The 22,733-nt window shown below is 35.1% G+C and overlaps 2 protein-coding genes across 2 annotated transcripts in view; one reads left to right on the top strand and one right to left on the bottom strand.

Annotated features, from left to right (window-relative positions):
* Nucleotides 1-6: 6 nt before the first annotated feature.
* The window catches only part of LOC134235333 (germinal-center associated nuclear protein-like), a 35,379-nt gene continuing 12,652 nt past the window's right edge, over nt 7-22,733 (top strand). The window contains exons 1-25 of the mRNA XM_062717463.1: nt 7-212; nt 441-1,139; nt 1,331-1,405; nt 1,856-1,978; nt 2,494-2,696; nt 3,256-3,421; nt 3,775-4,002; nt 4,283-4,372; nt 4,554-4,693; nt 5,118-5,183; nt 5,537-5,686; nt 5,914-6,182; nt 6,493-6,642; nt 7,065-7,131; nt 7,275-7,472; nt 8,364-8,466; nt 8,973-9,106; nt 9,327-9,484; nt 15,477-15,641; nt 15,839-16,380; nt 16,483-16,649; nt 17,041-17,220; nt 17,938-18,192; nt 18,326-18,487; nt 20,392-20,515. Of these exons, the coding sequence (XP_062573447.1) occupies nt 86-212; nt 441-1,139; nt 1,331-1,405; nt 1,856-1,978; nt 2,494-2,696; nt 3,256-3,421; nt 3,775-4,002; nt 4,283-4,372; nt 4,554-4,693; nt 5,118-5,183; nt 5,537-5,686; nt 5,914-6,182; nt 6,493-6,642; nt 7,065-7,131; nt 7,275-7,472; nt 8,364-8,466; nt 8,973-9,106; nt 9,327-9,484; nt 15,477-15,641; nt 15,839-16,380; nt 16,483-16,649; nt 17,041-17,220; nt 17,938-18,192; nt 18,326-18,487; nt 20,392-20,515 (4,741 nt within the window). The 5' untranslated portion in view covers nt 7-85. The remainder of the gene's footprint in view (nt 213-440; nt 1,140-1,330; nt 1,406-1,855; nt 1,979-2,493; nt 2,697-3,255; nt 3,422-3,774; nt 4,003-4,282; nt 4,373-4,553; nt 4,694-5,117; nt 5,184-5,536; nt 5,687-5,913; nt 6,183-6,492; nt 6,643-7,064; nt 7,132-7,274; nt 7,473-8,363; nt 8,467-8,972; nt 9,107-9,326; nt 9,485-15,476; nt 15,642-15,838; nt 16,381-16,482; nt 16,650-17,040; nt 17,221-17,937; nt 18,193-18,325; nt 18,488-20,391; nt 20,516-22,733) is intronic.
* On the bottom strand, nt 10,214-14,820 carry LOC134235334 (E3 ubiquitin-protein ligase Midline-1-like). The gene is made up of 2 exons (XM_062717464.1): nt 14,724-14,820; nt 10,214-12,256 (listed from the first exon to the last, which is right to left on the bottom strand). Exon 2 carries the CDS (start codon nt 12,241-12,243, stop codon nt 10,558-10,560), a length of 1,686 nt encoding a protein of 561 aa, XP_062573448.1. The 5' UTR covers nt 12,244-12,256; nt 14,724-14,820; the 3' UTR covers nt 10,214-10,557.

Genomic DNA, 22,733 nt, shown 5'->3' with positions numbered 1-22,733 from the left:
ATTTGGTGCAGGGTTTGCTGGGTCCAAAACTGTAGGGGGGTTTGGATCTGGATCTGAGGGGTCAACAAGTGCATCTGGCTCCTCTATGTCGGCTTTTGGAAAGACTGCTGGCTTCGGTGCAACAATGCAAGCTGGAAGTAACTTTGGGACAAACACATCAAGTAGCACCTTACCAGGATTTGGAACAGCTGGAGGTTTTGGACAAACAACGGGTAAGAAGATCAAGTTAAACACATTCTGCAAGCTCTGTCATTCTTTGTTTTGTCAATGATAAAAAAATGATCATCTATTATAAACTGAAAGGTAATTAACCTATAGTTTGATGTTAGAAGAATTTTTAAAAAACATCATGGCAAATTTCATCATGTTCATTGATAACTAATTAGTTTAAATTTAAAAAAACAGGTGTGATAAAATTAAGAAACTTTGTCTGTGTGTAGGTTCATTATTTGGACCTGCATCTACATTTGGAGCATCAAGTACAAAAGGAAATGGAAATCAGCCAATTTCAACCACAGGGAATACTTCAGATCCCAAACCTGGACTTTTTGGTCTGACTGCAGCTTTTCCATCACAGAGCACAGGAAATGCTGGATCATCCAATCCTAGTTCTGCATTTCAAGGATCAAAACCCACAGCCAGTAATGCAGGAAAATTATCAACAGGAAGTGGGGTATTTGGATCAGGAAGTGCACCTTTTGGGGGAACATCTTCCATCCCAAGTGTAGCATTTGGTGGACCACCCACCACAAAAAGTGGATTATTTGGAACATCCACTCAGAAAGCTGACTCTGTTTCACAAGGAGGTGCCCTCTTCAAATCTACTGCACAAACCAGTCAAACAGGCCATCTGTTTGGAGCTAGTGCATCAGGAACTTCAGCCTTATTTCACCAAAAGCCCCATGGGGAATCCCAGCAATTGTTTGGTAAGCCCGCCCCCACCTCTTCCTTTGTAGGGGGAGGGGAATCCAGCAGCAAGGCCTTCGGTTCTGGAGGACCTTCAGAAGGGGGAAATACAGGTCCTGTGTTAATGGGTGGCAAATCTTCAGGGGAAATCAAAGAACTTTCTCCACCGGCTTCTGTGTTCATACTTAAGGAGTCAGTCCCACGGCCTATACAGTCCACAGCTGCCACAGATGGTGAGTTGTATTGTAATTTAGAGGTAATTTTAAATTTTATCTGGTATTTCAAGTAAATGCTCTTTATGCATGTAAAATTTAAAAAAAAATTGTACTGAAAAGGTGAAGAGGAGAATTGAGCTAAATTCTTAATATGTAATGTAATGTATATTTACAGTTGGAATACTTTGCATCATAATGTTATGTTTTAGTTGATGTCGATACAGTGACCTCCAAATCCAAGAAGAATTTGTTCAGTAGAGTAGCTAATGTGGTCCAAAAACCAGGTAATATAAGTATTTTAGCAGAGAATACAAAATGTTTTAGAATGGCTTGGTTTTAATGTCTCTCTAGGATTGGTTTAAGGTACATACTATCTCTGGAATATCTATCCTCAAATATTGTAAATTACTTTGATTATATACCAAGGCTTTCGTATGACTAGACTCGACAGTACATTTTACTGAATCTGTGAAAACTTGATGGAATTGCTAAATTTTGCTGCTTATTTATCAAGATTGAACCATATCTTTGACATAATTTTGAATGTATTAAGTTTTATTAAGCATTATTTTTAACCAAAAAAAAAATTAAAATAAAATTTTTAAAAAATATTTTTCCAATCATTGTTTATTATTTATTCTTTAAAAGATGAATATTTCTATTCTTTAGGGAATTAATTTTCATTAAAATTAGGTTTTAGTTGTGAATTTGTAATTCTTATTAATCTTTAGCAGGTGGTGCCCAAGCTCTTTTTGGTAAGGCAATACATGTAGCTGGTACACAACAGATGACCTGGAGGAGGGGTTCCATTGGAGAGGAGGGGAGAAAAATGAAGAGGAGGTCTAGTGATGAAACAGGTAAATCTAGTGATGAAACAGGTAAATCTAGTGATGAAACAAGTCAATCTCATGATGAAACAGGCAAATCTAGTGATGAAACAGGTAAATCTCGTAATGAAATGAGCAAATCTAGTGATGAAACAGCTACATGTATATCTCATGATGAAACAGTTAGATCTAGTGATGAAACAGGTAGATTTTGTGATGAAAAGGTAGATCTAGTGATGAAACAGCTAGATCTCATGATGAAACAGGTAGACCTAGTGATGAAACAGGTAGCGATAAAATTTGATCAAAAATAGTTTTCATTTTATGTTGTTAATGATACTTAAATTCTTAATAGGGGTGAAACAATTCGCCTCTTTTACAGTTCGATACATATCATAAAATTTGGTCTCGGTTTGGTTATTTTCGATACAACACAGAAATTTGGTTCATAAACCTCAGCCCAAAGCCTGTTACAACTGATTTCTAACCTTTTACTTTGAAATAAAGGGAAAACACTGCTTATCTAAATCTTGTCCTATTTTTAGAGGAGGAAACTCAAGCCAAAAGAGCTTTATCCACCAGAAGACTGTCCAGTGTTGAGGACAGAGTAGGTCTGATCTGTAAGAACGTCCCTCCTCGCTTCAACAGTGGCCAGAAACTGCGACAACATTTCACCAAGTTTGGGGAAGTCACCCGTGTTATACCCAAGCCAGACAAAGGAATGGCCACCATTCATTTTAAAACTCATGTGAGATATGATCTTGAAATTTTATTGATGTTAAGTTTTATGTTTAAAGTTTTTGAAGAAATTTAAGGATCTTTACTATTCATGAAAAATATTTTATTATACAGCCAAAGTCAAACCTTGTTATCTCAAATTCAATGGAACCGAGAAAAAAAAATCTTAAAGATATGGAAAGATTCTAGATATCCTATTGTAATTAGGAAGATTTACATACTGTAAAACTCATGTTTCTTTTTCCATTTGGTCATAATTCAATGAAATCCCAATTTTTTTTTTAAAATCTGATGGTAAAAAATTATGTAGAATAATTTCTTCCCTTTTATCTCTTAAATGTACTTTAAGAAGATTCGATTGCAAAGTACAGTTAAGACAAAGTGGCAATCCATCAATAAAAGTATAAGTACACTGGCAAAAATTTCTTTGAAAAATACATGTACATGTACATGTATGTGACCATTTACATAATGTAAATTTAACATTAAAAAAAATGTACCCTACATATATATTGTAAATTAAGTTTGTTTTGTATATATATTGGAAATTAACTTTTTTATGTTTAAAGGAAGCTGCTTTAGAGGCCAAGAGAAAGGGGGCAGTCATTATGAAGGGGGAGAAGAGGATGGAAATATTCTGGAGTTCTTTTTCTCCCGCAGCAAAGGCTCTAGGGCGAAAATCCTCAACAGAGGACACATGTGCCCCCCAAGGCCCCATCAAGAGACAAGCCCAAGGTCAGGAAGTTGTCAAGGGAGATAATTACTGTTCTGATTTTAAACAAAATATTTTCCATGTCATTAAGACTGTAAATGGAAAATGCTCAGTCCTACAGCTCGTTTTTTTATAGGACCAGTTATCTAAGTCAAAACGAAAAGGAAATGGTAGATATTTATTAAATAAAAAAGCCTCCACAAATACTTAATTTACATCATAAATGGTTCTTTCTTCATCAAAGGTTTACAAAGCACTGCATTTCGTTTTTCATTCAGTTCTGTAACAAAATAATAAATAAACAGCATAAAAAAAACTAATGTTAGCAACTTACAATACTGTATAGTGTTAACAAAACTGATATTCTTCTGTATAGGTAAAGCTGGAGCTAGCCAATTTAAGTGGAGGAGGAATGAAGTGGATGAAGAACTGGCTAGTATGTCTGGTACGAGCGATATCATTGGTCAGAAACAACAGATCCTGCCACGTTCTGAGGAGGTCAGAGGTCAGCAGTCACAATCTGCTGAGCGAGCCAGTCGACATGCCAGTCCTGTACCGAGTGGATCAAATTCATCTCCAGCAATACCCACCAAAATAGACAAAGGTACTTATAACTTCACACTACACTACACTGAAAAGAAGCTTTTAGGCATATATAAGACTAGGATTTAAATAAATATTTTAAATGAAGAAGTCAAACAGGATTTCAATTTTCAAATATCAATTTACCTAGAATATTTACCAGACAGTATATAAAAGACACTTTTCCCCTAGCTGTTGATTAGAGCTGATGTGCAACTTAACAGGAAATGCATTATGTCATTTAAATGCAGATATATTGTCTAGAAAATAGCCAATCCATAACTTAGACTTATTTTCTACAGGAGCTGTCATCAGTCTGAAAAATTCTGTTGCCAGAAGCAACTCAGACAAGCTTCAGATTCTTAATTTACGTGACAAAGTGAATCGTCTTGGTGAGGATACAATCTTATTTTGTCTTATTTCATTTATATATTTTTCTAACGAAATGAAAACCAGATTCTGATAACTTATATTTTTTAGTAACATTACAGTTTAATTTTGAAAGAACTGTGATTTGATGTGACTATGCATCTTAAAATATAAGGAAATAAATAAAGAGACCTTTGTTTATAGGACCTAAGAAGCAGTCAGACCTAGCTATGGCCCGAGCCTTTGTAGGGACGTGTACAGATATGTGTCCTGAGAAGGAGAGATACGACAGAGAGGAGAAACGCAGACTTCACCCTTACGAGGTTTTACAGACCTCAGAAGGGGTGAGTGTAATAATTGGGGTTAGCTGGGTTAAATAATGATAGTTTTACACACTTTCCTTGAAGTAAGGCCATGGACCAAATTTTATCCCATTTGAAACAAATTAAAACCATTAATTCTTGACCTCTCAAAGAGTGCTACATGTTTGTGAAATCTTTTATATCTCTAGGTCTACATGTAATGGTGTCACTTTAATATAGGATTAAAGATGTATGAATTTCTCCTATGGCATAAATGTTATGAATAATGAAGAAACTGAATAATCTTCATTTAATCTGTAGTATTTTAATAAACATTTGATGTTTATTTACCGATTGCAAATGTAAAATTCTGTTTTGATGATTCATGCCTGTAATGGTGTTCTTATTATATGCCATGTAAAATTAATTATACATCTTTACCTGAGTTATCCCTCTTTCTTGACAGTCTGGTAATCCCCTGGTGAACCATGCATTGGCTGTGAAGGAGTACAGCAGATCCTCAGCTGATCAGGTCTGATTCAGTTATTCAGAAATACAATAAATAAGAACTTTATACGGTGCCACATTACTATTTAGACGTTATCTGTAGATCTATGTTTAATAGATTGAAATGCTGCTCAGTTTTACTTTGCTTCATATTCAGTATTATTTAAATTATATAATATTTATGTCATTCTTGTAAAGATTTTACAAAGCAATTTTTATATGCATGTTTACATTACATCTCTTCTTACTTTAATTTGTTCAATCTGGAAAAAATAGTCTGGGGATAAATTTACATTATCCTTATTTATATTCTTGCCAATTGACACATTTTCTCGCCAGTTGACACATTTAAATATTCAAGATTTTTTTGTTACACAGGAGGAACCTTTGCCGTATGAATTGAGGACCCTTCCCACCCTGACCTTGACAATGACCTATTTACTGAGTGAGATTGCTGACCGGGGGGAGGATGGCAAGTGGGGGGATTGGTTTGATTTCCTTTGGAATAGAACCCGAGGAATTCGTAAGGTATGCAAAATATCAGTTTCTTTTATATTTAGCAAACAGCTGAAGGTAAGGCAGTAAAAGATATATATCTATTAGTGTCCTTCATTCTTGCTGGGCTTTGATGGTCGTGATGTAATTCACAATGGAGATAACAAATATGGGGAGAATTGAAGCAAAAGAAGAACATTTCTTTCTCCATTTTAATTACTTGTATCAAGTAAAGTTCCAGTCATAAATACACATTGTAGGAGATCACTCAGCAACAGTTCTGTAACGTAGAGAGTGTAGAACTGTTAGAGAAGTGTGTCCGTTTCCACATCTTCTGTGCGGAGCGACTCTGTGAGGAGGACATGCATTCATTTGATGACAAAATTAACAATGAGAACATGACCAAGTGTCTTCAGACTTTGAAGGAGAACTACTCAGATCTGGAGAAGAAACAGGTGTTCTGTGTCAATGAGGCAGAGATGAGGTGTTACATGGTGCTGATGAACCTGAACGAGGGCGATATTCTCAGGTCAGTATTACTTGATATCTCACTGGGTGAAATTAATGGTATCTCACAGGGCGAAATTAAAGTGAATGCTTTATGTACTTCATTTTAATGCTAAATACTTAACTGATACTGGTAACTCTTAGAAATATTCTCCCTACTCTATCACCATCCTAGATTCTGATCAAAATGTGTGAATTTTAAAATACATTACATGCTTTATTACAAAGTTGATCTACCTTAAAATATTTTATATGGAAGCTACATTTGTACATTTTTTTTTTTCAATTTTGGTGCATTATTATAAATTTTATTGTATATTTCGCACTTTTAGAGAAACCCAGCAGTTAAGACCAGAAGTTCGTAACTCTACTTTTATCAACTATGCCCTTAAAGTTTACGCAGCCCTCAACAGTAATAACTATGTCAGGTTCTTCCGTCTTGTTAGGGAGGGGTCTTTTCTCCGTTCCTGTATTCTACACAGGTAAGTTTATTTATTTAGTCTTGCTGCAGATCAATAGATCTCTAGGTATGGTTTCAATATTTTGGACTAATGACTAGAAAGCTATAGTATTGATAACATAAACTATATTGAACACCTGAAAAGAGAGCATGGTTGAGAGTTACATGTGTGTGTGTCAGATTTAATAGTTTTAAAGTTTAAATTTCAAAATGTCATTATTCATGTTTTCCTTAAATATTCCTTTACTAATTCTTCAGCAAAAATTCCCTGCAATTGTTTTAATTTAAGAGCTTTCTTGGGCCTGAAATAACCTGAAATAGTCTAACAACAATAATTTATATTAGATCAACATAAATAGAGTTGTTTAATTCGTCACAATCATTAAAATTTTCTAGTAAGTCTTTTTCTTTGGAAAAGAAATAAATATATAATTTGTTTTGTAGATATTTTACTCAAGTTAGGAAGAAGGCATTATATATCCTGGTGAAAGCACATCGCAAGGGAGTTCAGGTAAAAGATGCTTGTAAACAAGTTTCAGTTAATAAACATAATATAATAGAAACTGATAATTACAAAACACTTAGAACTAATTAATTATTTTTACAGAAGAATAGATGTTACAGGTTTACATGATTTTGTTGTGCTATTTCCAGCTACCATTGGAGGATTTAGTGAGGACCCTGAGTTTTGATGACCAGAGTGAGGCTGCCCAGTTCTGTCAGTTCTTTGGACTGACCACAGTGGACAACTCTGTGACTCTGGACAAGGCAACGTTTATAGAACCGGAAGAAAACTGGTGTCCACGGCGATCAGCTCTCATAGAGAGGAAACTCGGCACATCTATTGGTGAGGTATGTCATCTTTATTTTTGAGAATCTGTTTTTGTGTCACTTTTGCAAGACTTTGAAAGCATGCATTTCAAATGCATGTATGCCTTGCTTTCATGAGTCCCATTACCTGACAAGAATACAACTTTATATCACAAGTTTTTTTTCTTGCTTACCCTTTTGCCACAACATTACGCTTGTTTGATTCACATTAACTTTGCACTTTGGCTTACGTGAGCCGAAAAGATCAAGTGAGCTAAAAAACGGGTTAATGATCATCTATTGTCCAGCTTCCAAATGTCTTCCTGTCCCTTGTTTCTAAACGTATTACATTTTCGATAATTACTTTGGAATGCATAAAAAAAACTTGAAAAACCTTCTACCTGAGAATCACTAAATTATAAAATATAAAACTTATTTGAAGGTTTCCTGAAGAATTGTAGATTTTGAATATGAAAAACATGACTCTGTAAGGTGGGCCCACAGTTAGGGATCAAAGTTTTACTTTGAAACATAAATGTATAGAAAAATATTCTCAAAGACAGCAAGTTTGTGATTATTCATATTTACAGGAAACATTCTTTGATAGTGTAAATTCAAATTTGATTAAATCATGACCCCAATGGTATGGTGGGTCACAATATGTGATAAAAGTTGTAAAAGGGTTTTGAACAGCAGAGCCGAAGTGATTTAGGCAAGCATTTTGGCCCAGAGATTTCTTCCATATTTCCCCAAAACATTTTTACCCCCCATAATGTGGTAACGTAACATCAGAAATCAACATATAAGATAGTTTATTAAATATGACTAACATGGCCTTGTTGTTATTATAGTATTCTCAAGAGTATTGTATTTTTTCCCCTTCTGGAATATCTGTGCTAGCTCAAGGACTATATCTGTATTTGTTGTATCTAGGCAATATATGGAGGGCCATTACCAGCTTTCTCATTACCAGAACCAGAGAACAGCTTCGATAACAACGGGAAATTTGTTGGGCAGATCATCGTCAAAGATTCAGGTTTGTGTTTGAACAACAGAAGCAAAGATAAACTCAAATTCTAATGCAATTGTTTTCTGAAACACATTTTTATTGGCTAATGCACTGATGTTTGAAGCAGTAAAACGAGCATTAACGAGAGTGAAAGCTTTTCATTCTGACGTCATAATAGAGCGACGCAAAAACACAATGCCCTGTGACGTATTTCATGTAACAAGACTCGACAAAATAAGCCATATAAAACAACAAACAAAATGCATAGATTGCATTAGAATGGAAATAACACTCTTCTAATTTGGTATTTGTGACCATTAATGCTGATTTATCTGCTCGTTTTAACAACTCCACTTACGGGTCGCCGGTAAAACTCAGTTTGTGACCTTTAAATCAGCATTAACGGTCACAAATACCAAATTAGAAGATAGTTATTCCCTAATTTAAACTTTCAAAGATCTGAATGGGTAAAGTTAATTGTAAGAGAATGTAAATGACAGTAGTATCACTAAGATCAAAATGTTTATTTTCAGATTTTGTGGATTCTCCAAGGAAGGATGCAATCAAAGGATACAATGTACCTGATCATGTATCTGTGTCAACAGATAAAATGGCTGCTCCACAACCTTCTCTTGCCCCAAAAGTCAAGGTCACTTACACAAATGAGGTAAATGTCATATGGTATCGTATTATGTGCTTACTAAACGTTGTGTAATATTATTTCCTGAAGAAATGCCATACATGTACATGTTTTCATTTTTTAAGGGGTTAACCGTAAGTAAAAGAGTTTGCATGAGGCAACTTCAATACATGTATTGCTGATCAGCCTAAAGTTTATTACGATTAGATGTGCCATGAATTAAGTTTCATTCTGATAATCTTTTCAGGAAGTGAAGGAGACTGCCAAATTCCTATTCTGGGAGGTCATTGACAACATGTGTTTAGAGATTGGACAGGAAGCAAAGCGGGAGGTGGATACACTAATGGAAATCTCACAGTACTTGTATGATTCTATAACAGGAGAGGTGGTCGCTGAATTTGTGTCGTAAGTTTATTTTCTTTAGGCAATGCTGAAATTACTTAAAACAGACAAATATGAGTGAACTGCAATGCTCCTGGTGGCTACAAAGTTCATTTTGACTTTTTGCTATACTTAAAATAAATGAAACATCCACTATGACAATAAAAACTTTGTGTTACATCATTTTTATTATCAAGGATAATGTATGGACAGACAGACTACAGGGTTGCTTGTCAATAAAATAGTTCAAAACAAATTTCCTAACAAACATTAAAAAAACTATTTCTACAGGATTTATACCATGTGTACTGTGGTTCTCAAAATCTCACATGGAATCGAAACGATCAACGTAGCAATGAAATGTTAAGTTCAATATACATGTACATCATATATTGCAAGGAAATGGCCATCCATGTTTTCACTTGATGCAGTGCTGCTTTAATTTTTTTTAATAACTTTTATGCCATTTTAAACATCTTCATAAAAAAACAGGAGCATGTATATATTAAAACAGTAAATATAGCCTGTTCCAGATTGTTTGCCATAATGTTAAATTAGGTTGGGTTAGACTAAAACACCAAAAGACAAGAAAAAAGGTCACAATTTTTTTTCTGGCTTTAGTTTTATTCTTTGGCCACAATAAAATTTTTATTTTTTATGTATTATTTTAATCTTTAAGTAACATTTTATGTTACTTCAATAGCCTCCCCCCCCCCCCCCCCCGGCCAAAAAAAAGTATTATATTTTCTCTGTATAAACTTTTTTTTCAATTAAAAAATACTCTAAGAGGGTTCATTTTGTTTTATTTTTTTACATGGTATTTGATTAAATGTTAAGTGTTATAAAGTGCGCAATTAATATATGTCTAATTCCCCCATTAAAACTTTTAAAACTTAAAGATACAGTGATTCAGATAGTCTTTGAACTTGACAGCATTTCAACCTTTCTGCTTACATTAATTAATGATAAGTAATAATGATAAGTAATCTACAATATATCACAATATATTGCAATATTCAAAGTAAGATAATTGCAATATGGTTTTCACTCACAATACCCGACTCTATTGGCTATCATTAATTTCATGGGATGTCACATTACAGAAAATATTTAATCTTTTTAACTTTTCCGTTGTACTCAGCAACAAACAGATTGTCACTTTTGTCTACACATAATCCGTATGGATCCCTTAGATCACAGTTATATATATAACGGAGGAACTGTCCATCCTGATCTAGGATGTGGATACAGTGGTTATCACAGTCTGCTGTCAGGATCTGACTCTGGCTGTCTGTTGAGATACCACAGGGTATAAATGGTTTGTTCTTTCTAGTAGAAGGACGACCAGTGTATCTAAATCGGAGTTTTCCAGCCTGATTGACCACAACTACAACACCAGCTTCATAGTCAGCCACACAGATATCCAGGTTTCTATTCTCACTGATATACTTAATGTAGTCATTTCCTGAATACAGAGGTTTACCCTCCTCATCAAACTGGATTGTTTGTTTCTCTGTGGAGCCTGAGTAACGGACAACTCTGGACTGTGTTTTACTGAACATAGAAATTAATGGATGACCACCACTGTACATGGTAACCAGGAGATCACCAGAGGAGGTGACACAGAGTTTACTAGGTATCCATCCCTGTAGTCTGATCACCCCCTCTGTCTGTCCCTTCTTCACTTTATAAATGGTCCTCGTCTTCCAGTTACAGTAAACTAGATCCCCATCACTCGTCACTGCTATATCATTTGGATATTCATCTGATTTTGTTTTGATTGTCTTGGTAAGTGAGCTTTGAATATTGAAGCATTTTATATCACTGATGCTACGTGCACGTATCCAGATTTCTTCTTCACTGAGACAGGCAACACTGCAGAGTTCTTCAAAACCAGTATCTATAGTGATGATAAGTTCTGGTTCTTTCAGAAATTTTTTAGTTTGTGTATTTGTTTTTTTCATTATGTAGCCATTTTTATCTGTTTTGGTGGAAAATGGTGTCAAAAATCCCAAAAACATATAAAGCTGTTCGGTATCTATTATCTTTGGGATAAATGTTGGCATTGATACCTGAACTTTTGGAGGGAGTTTTCTGAATTCTTTGGTTTTAGAGCTATACTCTATAGTCAAAGATATTTCATTTGATTCTTCCACTTTTTTTAGACTAAGCCGTGTTTCTTCAATAACTAACTGTGTCTGTTTGATTTCATCCAGATGTTTCTTCAGAATGTTCTGGTGTTTGATTTTCATCTCTTTTATTTCTGTTGTTAGTTTGTTGACAATGTTGTCAATTTCTTTGTGCCATTCTTTTCCATGGGTTTTCACTTCTGTTGTAAGTTTCTCGTATTCTCTCTCTAAGTTTTCTATCTGGATTTCTGTACCAGTGGCAATTTCTTCATATGTTGGGGAAATTATGCTTTCTATATCCTCTAAGTCTTTTTCAATCCTTTGTCTCTTTGACTCGTAAACTTCAAATAGGGTTGATAATTGATGTTTCTTATGATTTTCAGATAGTGAGCATGTAGCACAAATAGGGATGTCACATTCTTTGCATTGTAATTCACAGGTTTTGGTTGGATGTGTTGCACACGTAGGATAAATTAAGGTGGATTTTCTTTGAACGAATGGGACAATTTGGTGTTTGCTATAGTCATCAGCAATGTGTTCTCCTATACAGGGTTTACAGAGGTTGACATGACAGAAATCACAGTACATCTGAGCTATTGCTTTCTTACAAAGGTCACATCTGCTCACATCCTGGGCACTTTTGTGGGGGTCCATGATTGCCTTGAATCTAAAAAATTATAGATTTCTTTATTTATTCATAATTTTTAAAACAATCATAATGAAATTTGAATTTGAAATCGAAACACTTTAATTTGTAATACAGTGTATAAGTCTTTTAATTGTACTTGGAAAAACTTGACAGATTATTAGAAGATATCAAATAAATGTTACGGAGAAGTCAAATATATTTTTTTAATTTTAAACATGTAAAAAAAGAACTATTTTGAAAATTTTCTATCTCAAACCTTTTTTAATATGTTTAATGGACATAAAGAGAGTATCGATGAATAGAAATAACTGCAGTTGTTTATGTCCATGGAGAAAGTACATGGAAATAATATGCATGTTCAATTAATTTATCCTTGCCTTTTAAGATGTTAAGAATACTTGAATTGATTACAAATTGTGTAATAAGATGTGAATTTCTATTTTTAGCTCACCTGAGCCGAAGGCTCAAGTGAGCTTTTCTGATCACATTTTGTCCGTCGTCCGTCTAGCTGTCCGTCTGTCTGTCTAGCTGTCCGTCTGTCTGTCCGTCTGTAAACTTTTCACATTTTCGACTTCTCAAGAACCACTGGGCCAATTTTGACCAAACTTGGTACAAAGCATCCTTGGGTGAAGGGGAATTTAAATTGTGAAAATGAAGGGCCAAGTCTCCTTACAAGGGGAGATAATCAAGAAAAGACAAAAATAGGGTGGGGTCATTAAAAAATCTTCTTTTCAAGAACCACTGAGGCAAAAAAGCTGAAACTTTTGTGGAAGCATTCTGGGGTAGTGTAGATTCAAATTTGTAAAAATCATGACCCCCGGGGATAGGGCGGGGCCACAATGGGGAATCAAACTTTTACATAGAATTATATAGGAAAAATCTTTAAAAATCTTCTTCTCAAGAACCACTGAGCCAGAAAAGCTGAAACTTACGTGGAAGCATCCTTAGGTAGTGCAGATTCTTAATTTTTAAAATCATGACCCCCGGGGATAGGGCGGGGCCACAATGGGGAATCATACTTTCACATTGAAAGATATAGGAAAAATCTTTAAAAATCTTCTCAAGAACCACTGAGCCAGAAAAGCTGAAACTTACGTGGAAGCATCCTTAGGTAGTGCAGATTCTAAATTGTTAAAATCATGACCCCCGGGGATAGGGCGGGGCCACAATGGGGAATCATACTTTCACATTGAAAGATATAGGAAAAATCTTTAAAAATCTTCTTCTCAAGAACCACTGGGCCAGAAAAGCTGAAACTTATGTGGAAGCATTCTTAAGTAGTGCAGATTCTAAATTGTAAAAATCATGACCCCCGGGGATAGGGCGGGGCCACAATAGGGAATCAAAGTTTTACATAGAAATATATATGAAAAATCTTTAAAAATCTTCTTCTCAAGAACCACTGAGTCAGAAAAGCTCAAACTTATGTGAAAGTATCCTGGGGAAGTGTAGATTCTAAATTGTTCAAGTCATGACCCCCGGGGGTTGGGCAGGGCCATAATGGGGGATCAAACTTTTACATAGCAATATATATAGGAAAAATCTTTGAAAATCTTCTTCTCAAGAACCACTGGGCCAGAAAAGCTGAAACTTACGTGGAAGCATCCAGGGGTAGTGTAGATTCTAAATTGTTCAAATCATGACCCCCGGGGGTTGGGCGGGGCCACAATGGGGAATCTCAGTTTTACATAGAAATATATAGGAAAAATCTTTGAAAATCTTCTTCTCAAGAACCACTGGGCCAGAAAAGCTGAAACTTGTGTGGAAGCATCCCAGGGTAGTGTAGATTCCAAATTGTTAAAGTCATGAACCCTGGGGGTTGGGCAGGGCCATAATGGGGGATCAAACTTTTACATAGCAATATATATAGGAAAAATCTTTGAAAATCTTCTTCTCAAGAACCACTGAGCCAGAAAAGCTGAAACTTATGTAGAAGCATCCAGGGGTAGTGTAGATTCTAAATTGTTCAAATCATGATCCCCGGGGGTTGGGCGGGGCCACAATGGGGAATCAAAGTTTTACATAGAAAGATATAGGAAAAATCTTATTCTCAAGAACCACTGGGCCAGAAAAGCAGAAACTTATGTGGAAGCATCCTAGGATAGTGTAGATTCTAAATTGTTCTAATCATGTCACCCCCGGGGGTATGGTGGGGCCACAATGGGGAATCAAAGTTTTACAATGTTGAATAAAAGCATCCTATGGTAGTGTAGATTTCAAATTGTTTAAATTATGATCAGTTGGGTAGGGTGGGGTCACAATATGTATAACAAGGGGAAAATCTGGTAAAGAACGGAATGTTCAAAGCTTCTCAGGTGAGCGATGTGGCCCATGGGCCTCTTGTTTAGAATTCAAATCAAAGAACAGATCACTTAAACTGCAAAAAAAAAAATGCCATAGAATCAGAACTTTTTAGTGTGCAGTGTAGAGATTGTTCTTAATTATTTCCTGTAAATTACCCGATTTCTTAAAAAGAAATTAATACCTTGAAAATGAAACTATAGTCTTATTCTTCTCTCTATCTCTGCAAATATAAAAATCCAGAAACAGACTTTGTCTCTTTCATTAAGTCTTAATTTTTTAAGGGACCACTAAAAAGAACTTTCAGGTTAAAATAAATCCATGGCTAATCACTGCATATGAATTATAGGAAAAGGAAACAGTACCTTGGAACAGCTGATATTTTATAAGTCATTCTCTCTGTCTCTGCAAAAACAGAAATTAGGGTGTTACTTTATCACCTGATTGTATATTAGGTTAAAATACAGGTACACTTCCTGTCATGTGTCATTTAGAGTTATCTCTCTTGTTTTATTCTTTTGTGTAGTTATGTACTTATTTTTGTCAGTAAAATACTTACCATCTAGTGTCATTTAAAAATTTTTTTATACAAGTAGTTGGCTTAGATGGAATTCAAAATCAGATAAAACTGCAGTTAGATAATGTACTTTGTACAGTTTATAGTGAGATACAGAGAAAAGAAATAGATATATATGCATGTTTAAGAATATATTTCACTATCAAATCCTGAATGGAATAGTTAATCCCAAGTTCCTAACCACATGAACCAATCAAGGGAATATATTTTATCCTTCATGTACTTAATATAGATTTTACTCATGGTATTTATATGCTTTATGGAAGTTACTTAGGAAGATTGGGGAAAAAGTGAAGTGTCCCTGGACATGAACTTTCAATGATCAACATCTGGTTTTATTAACCTTTCTACTTTATTAAGGACCCTGGCCAAGCAAGCTGAGGCAGAAGCAGAACTACTGAGACAGAAACAACAGAAAGCTGAGAGAGAAGCCATGATAACTCGGTCAGCAGTGTATCTAACCAGTGAGATTCTGAAGGAAGTCCTGGATCAGGAGACATTGAATTTGTCCACTGCAGAAATCAGGTAGGATGCAGAATAATTCAGATTTTAGCCAACATGTAAACATGCATTAAAAATGTCAACCTGAAATTTCCAGATACTTGCTTATGTTAACATAATAAACTTTGAAGTACATTGTATTTTTAGGAAAAATGCTTATTATATCATTATAAACTTCTAATCTTCATGTATATTTGATAAAGAAATTGCTCTGTTCGTAGGGAAGTACATGCAGAATTAAAGAGACAAAGAATCCAGAGGTGTTCTGCAGAGATAGCAGATGTCATTCTGAACTCCTCCATCCAAGACATGACTCAATCTGTATCATCAGAAGTTTATCAGAAAGATGTCGTGGAAAGGCTTCAACAGTTAGCTGACCTTGAACACTGTGTCAAGGTCAAAAGAACAGGGCGCTATCTTAGAATGTGGAAAGCTCAGCACACTGCTCGAATTAAGTTTAAACGCTCCTTGCTAGACTTCCCTTCATCAATCTTCATGATGGAGCCAGCACAGCAGATAGAGGCCTTAATTCCAGAGAGAAGGGTGGAGGGGGTGGAGGAGGGAGGATTCTATGTGAACCAGACAACAAAATTATCTGTGGAGTCCCCAGTGATTTTTGTGAAGAGATCAGAGATGGAAGACAAAGTACTGACAGCTCATGAAATCTACAGGAATCTGTGTCGACAAAAAGCTTGGAAACCTTTGGACATTTGCTCTCTTGGTGGACATCATCTGCTGAAGAAAAATAGAGTGTCTTGTAAAAGTATGTCATTATTAGAGCTGAATAAAAAAAAATTGAAGCCAGACAACTTTGTTGAAATAACTGTTTTGAAATAAGTTGCATGTACATGTACTTTTTTTGTAGAAAATGCGAAGTGCAGCCAAGTGTTTTGGAAACTGGTGATTTCTTTACCTGACCCAGACTACATACAGACAGACCACCAAGGTCAAAGTCTCAGTCATCTTACTAAGTGGCTGAAGGCAAAATTCTCAAGAGGGACACCCAAATCACACCAACATTCTTCAGTACAGGTAAATCTAACCGCTTACATGTAATCAACAGGTATTTGAAAGATATGATTTGGAACTGCTAGTAAATCAAGAAAATCAAACATTTCACCAAAAAAGATGAGAAATGTTACAGATCAAAATTATTTCTATGTCAGTGTTATTTGTCTCTGTAAAATTACATATTTTTGTGGGGTCAAATTTTTGGGGTTTGAGGAAAAATATTGCTTTTTGGGGACTTTATTTTGGTAAAGAATGTTTAGAAGTAGTGTATTTGAAATTTTAAGTTTTCCTCACAATCCTGTGGTCATAAATTCACAGATCACTTCAAGCCCTCAAAACAATGAAATTTAACCTCTAACAAATATTAGTGATATCACAGTATTTAAATACATTATTTTTTAAACAATGACAGAATGAGCTGCTGAGTTTGTATACAGTACCAGTAACACATGAATCAATGTCGGGCAGTCTGGGTGTTTGTGTGAGGCTCCTGGAGGGTAATATATCCATTCCTGATGTACCTGGCTCCCTTCTTGGAACCTCTTGTCTTCTTTTTGTTATGCCTCCACCCCTCAATGAAGATCCAGAGTGGGTAAGCCAATAGTCCAGAGAGAGACATGTTAATTATTCCATTGAAAAATGCTGTAAAACATCATAAACTTCGCTTTCTTCATAGATTAGTAAAGGTCAAGGGTCTAGATATATGACTAACAATTTTAAGGGTTGTGAAAAGTACATGATTAAGGTATCACTGTCGAGTTAGTAGAGTATGCTAGGACATCAACGAATGTTAGAAACGTGGGATAGCTTCCATAACAACCATTCCTTATATTTCTATTACCTCGTGAAATAAAATTGTAAATTTGGACCTCTATCTCAAGATTTACACGCATATTAGGCTTCCGAAGCATCAGACACAAAGTCAGCTACACAAGATTTACAAGCATATTAGCTCCATTATTTAGCGTCAGACAAAAAGACTGACTCACAAGATTTATATGCAATTTAGGTGTTATATTCTGGTCTATCGCTTGGTTAAACTTGCATTCCAATAGAATAGTCAATATGTCAGTTGACTCAATTATACTAATTTTCAAAGAGTTAATCACATAGAAAACAAATAGAATGGAAATGTATTCTGATATTTCAGAAAAATTTTACAATATGGAAATTAAATAAAAATTGCTGCTTCAGTACATAATGATATTGATGTACAGTGTGCATGTCAAATGCTGACCCTCTCTGCATCACAGTGATGCATATTAATACATCTTTTGCTTTTTGACCATGAATTTTAAATGTTCTTTAGCTTCTATGGGAAGAAGAGAAGAGAAGATTAGAGGATCTCCTAATGAACAAACCAAACTCTCCTGCTCTCCCATTGGTTGTAATGTGTCCAGTCCCAGCCAATGAAAATGTAGATGAGGATTTTATAATGAGATGTCTGAATATTGATGAGTTGATTGCAGATGGGAAGATAGGTGACTTGTTCCTCTGTGTTGTGAAACATGATGAAGATTTTCCTCAAGGTGTGGATGTTGAGGAACCAGAGGTCACAGAAAAAGTAAGTGTTCAGATGCCAATAGTTCTGACCATTCTCTGAAATGCATTTATTCTCATTGCATATATGCTTTAAAGGTTAACTGAGGCCTAAAGGTCTTAATGTACACTGTACCCAGTAAAGTTTTGTTCTCTAGTTATCAGAGAGTGTGAGATGGCTGACAGAACACTCCCCTGATCCTCCCAGTTTGAGGGTCCAGTATTGTAGGACTGTGGTGGAGGACTTTATACAGGAGCAGTTCTACAGACCCGTGTTGTATAACCTGAAACAGAGAAAACTCACTGGATATCTACACCAGGTCAGCCTATTAACTGCATACTAATATGTAGCTTTTGTATTCATTGTTGTATGTTTTGAATGTATCCTTCCCTTCCTAAACACACAATTACATTTTCAGCTCGATCATCTGAACTGAAAGCTCAATTGAGCCTTTCTGGTCTGACTCTTATACCCTGTTCACACGATGAGTTTAAGGATACACCAAAGGCTTTTTTCAAGATTTTTGTCAATTTTGAGATTTTTGGCTAAGAAAACAATGCTAATCACTGCTTTATAATGCATGAAAAATTCTTGCTGATTATTAAATGGTTTTCTAATTATTCATAAACACTAACACATGTGAATGTGCCTTTATTGAAGCTGATTTGGTCTGTAACTGCCTGCTTCTGAAAGGAGCAATAAATTACTGTGACCGCTTGGGGAATTCTTCACTAGCCACACAGAGGTTATCAGTAATTAAACTACAGGGACTCTAGATTTAGGGAAGGAGATCTAACAGGTCACTAATGACCATGAAATAGGAGGTGGAGCTTAGCTCTTGCCATTTTGCCGGGAAATCTTTCTGATTCAGAATTGAACCTATTTTACTTCATTAAAAGCACCTAAATAAAGAATAGAACCTCCCATTCTTGTGAATAATCATAGGAAATATGGATAAGTGACAGGTATCCAAAGCTGAATCTCCAAGGTGTAATATATTTCCAGCTTTGGCAGACTTTGTTGTGTAATGGGTTTTTGCCCTCTACTGTAAAGTAAGATCAGACAGTTGGTGGTATTATTTGAAAGGATTCAGCTCCCTTATTTATTGACCAATTTCTCTGAAAACTGGCCAGAATGCGTCTCAAAACCGTATCTCAGATTTTTGATATCTTGCTCAGTTCTCGAATTATTGGGGGAAATGTAGAATTAGGCTAATAAATTGGTAACATTGAAAGACAAATTTATGGATGTAACTTTTGAATAAGAAGATTTATCAAAAATCTGAGATACGATTTTAAAGTTCAATCTTTTATCTACATTGAGGCAAAATTTTGACTTTGAGAGGTGGAATACAAAAAAGTTGATTTATAAAATATAAATTTATGCACTAATATTTACATTAAAATATTAATAAGTTTTTAATAAGATAAAATTGAAAATTTAAATTAGGATTATTAAATAGTGAATTTAATAAGCTTTCAAATGATATATACTTTTAATATGTTATCTTTGTTAATGAAAGAATTACAAGCAAATTAATTTTTGCCTTTTGGAAACCTTTGGTGTATCCTTAATTCGCAGGAAATTAATGCGAAGTAAACTAATGTGAATCAAATTAATGCGAATTAAGTTGTGTTCACACGACAGCTAATGCGAAGTAAACTAATGCGAATTAAAATTTTTCTTCTACAGTCAGGCATCAGTAAGTCTTTTATGACGTCATTTGTAAATCACGTCACATATGCAGAGCCATTCTTTGATACATCATGTAGTGGCTACAGGTATTCATTGATTTTAGTGATTAACATATTTTCCCTCAATATTTGAACCAATTATAGCACAAATACCTACATATAACCACCAACACGTGTCCTGTGACTTAATTCTGGCCTTATGCATGCGTCAAAATTTAATTCAAATTAGCTTCGCTTAGTGTTCACACGGAGCTAATGGGAAGTAATTTAATGGGCAGTAAATTAATTCGAATTAAACTAATTCGCATTAAATTATCCGTGTGAACGCTAGGCAAAGCTAATTCGCAGTAACTTTACGTTTAATTTGAATTAAACTCTCCGTGTGAACAGGGCATTAAATTGAAAGAAGTAACTGAAAACTTGCTTAGGCAAGAGAGATAAAATGTGTTATTTAAGAAGAATTTAATGTTTCTTAGGTCTTTTTGGAATGATGTCAATTAATTCTTATTTTCCTTTAACATATTTACAGGACCCAAACACAATAATAAGTCTGTACAATGCTGTGATTGTCTATTTACAACAAGTACTGACATCCCCAGAACTGTCTGGTTATTCCTGGCCAGTCAGTGAATTCACTCACTCTAAGATGCATGGTAAGTTATGTGTGTATACTGAAAGTCAGAGCTGCTTCAACTCTCTGTCATCATATTTGATTTTAAATACAAGAATATAACATTTATGTTTGTACTAATTTATAGGGCTGGGACGATATATCGAGATATCGATATATTGTGATATCTTTGAGGATGATACACATATCAATACGTTTAAAAAAATATCGAAATATCGCCCAAAAACATCTAGTGACTTCTGTTTTTCTTTGTTTATTTAACATTTAGGGTTTAATATATAACATAAATAAGTTAAATATAAATATAGGAATGAGATAAATAATAATTAACACCACTTGAGTAAAATATTTTTGTTTTACAACATATTAACAACTACTGTAAACCAACTTTTATTCGCGACAACTTTATTTTGCGATTTACTAGGCATAAACTAGTTCGCGACGATTAATTTTCGCGATCAAGCCTTTTGGATCTGTAGTTTTATAAACAAATACATTTTAAGGACCGGTTCGCGGCGAGAAATATTCGCGATGACGAGGCTCTCGCGAACTTCGCGAAAATTTCTTGCTCGCGAATAAAAGTTGGTTTACAGTATTTTGAATAATTTATTCTTATTTGCAAAGAAATAATTTGTTTATTTCAATGCAAAAAAAGGATTTATAAGCAATTAAACATATCGTGATACATATCGTATCGTGGCTCAAATGTGATACGTATCGATATAGAAAAAGTTGTATCGTCCCAGCCCTACTAATTTACTGCTGAACTCACCTGATATTTCAGCAGATAGATTATAGACAAGAATTTTTTTTTCTGTTTTTCCCCTTTTTAGGTCACCTGAGTAAACTCAAGTGACCTATTGCTATCTGTTTTCGTCCGTCGTCGTTCGTCGTTCGTCGTGCGTCGTGCGTTAACATTTGAACATTTTCAGCTTCTTCTCTGCAACCACTTAACCAATTTCAACCAAATTTGGCACAGCATCTATGGGTGAAGGGGAACAAAAATTGTAAATTTCATGATCCCTGCCCCCCTGGGGCCTGAGGGGTGGGGCCAAAACCACTAAAATTAATGCAATCTTTAAAAATCTTCTTCTTTACTCCTGGACATCAAGCAATCAAACTGTTTGCATGATTGTAATCAGCAATGAGTCCTCTACCAAAATTGTGAAATTCATGGCCCTGGGGTCAGGGGTTCTAGTGCTAGGGCGGGGCTAAATAAGTAGGTAGTGAAAATGCATTATTTCTTTGAAAATCTTCTTCTCTGCTCCTGGGTATTAAATAAACCAACAAAGTACATAGTAATGATGAGCAAGAGTGCTTCTACCAAAATTGTGAATTTTATGGCCCCAGGGTCAGGGGTTCTGGTGTTAGGGTGGGGCTCTATTGATTATATAGTGAAAATACATTATTTCTTTGAAAATCTTCCTATCTGCTCCTGGGTATTAAATAAACTAACTAAGTACATAGTTATGACAAGCAAAAGTGCCTCTACCAAAATTGTGAATTTTATGGCCCCAGGGTCAGGGGTTCTTGTTTTAGGGTGGGGCTCTAATGATTATATAGTGAATTGCATGAATTCTTTGAACATCTTATCCTTTGCTCCTGGTTAATATGCTAATGATCTAATTACATATTTAAGGCCAGGATTTATTTTATTTTCAGTTGTACAAATCCTCCGCTCAAGGTTTTGAATTTTCAGAAAAAAAATAAAACATTTTTTTCCCGATGGTCAAATATGAGTCGGGATCGAGATTTCAAATTTACGAACTCGCACTTCCGGTTTTAAGATGAAACGGCGGGTAAATAAAGCTTTCTTGGTTTAGTGTAAAATTCATCGATACGAGTGCCATTCAAAACGTTTCACCCGTTCAAAGGACAAATAAAATGCTGACGACTTTGTTGCACAATGACTTGCTGGTGAGATAATTATGTATTTGTTTCAAAAGTATCTATATCTGTCTGTAAATTATTTTCCTCCCCCAGGTTTTAAACTGCCCGTACGTGGTAGCTATTGCATATTGCCAACGACATTGTTTAGGTCTCTGTTATAGCTTACAGTCTAAGCATCATTCTTCAGATAAGGGTTGCTTATGCATCAGATGTAATGAATAAAACTATGGGAGAAGTTAAGTCCATTTGAGGAAGAAATGAACAATAACCTGAAGAAATAAAAAAAATTAACTATTAAAAGGCAAGAATATACAAATATATACAGGCATGTAGTATCATTTGTATCAGCC

This window comes from Saccostrea cucullata, unplaced genomic scaffold (genome assembly GCF_032062105.1).
Source record: "Saccostrea cucullata isolate Sc308-1 unplaced genomic scaffold, CSIRO_AGI_Scuc_v1 ctg3513, whole genome shotgun sequence".
In the NCBI taxonomy this organism is placed as follows: Eukaryota; Metazoa; Mollusca; class Bivalvia; order Ostreida; family Ostreidae; genus Saccostrea; species Saccostrea cuccullata.
This window is presented reverse-complemented; position numbering and strand designations above follow the sequence as displayed.

Coding starts and splice junctions, on each gene's coding strand:
- LOC134235334 (XM_062717464.1), bottom strand. CDS start 12,243: ATGGACCCCCACAAAAGTGCCCAGGATGTGAGCAGATGTGACCTTTGT.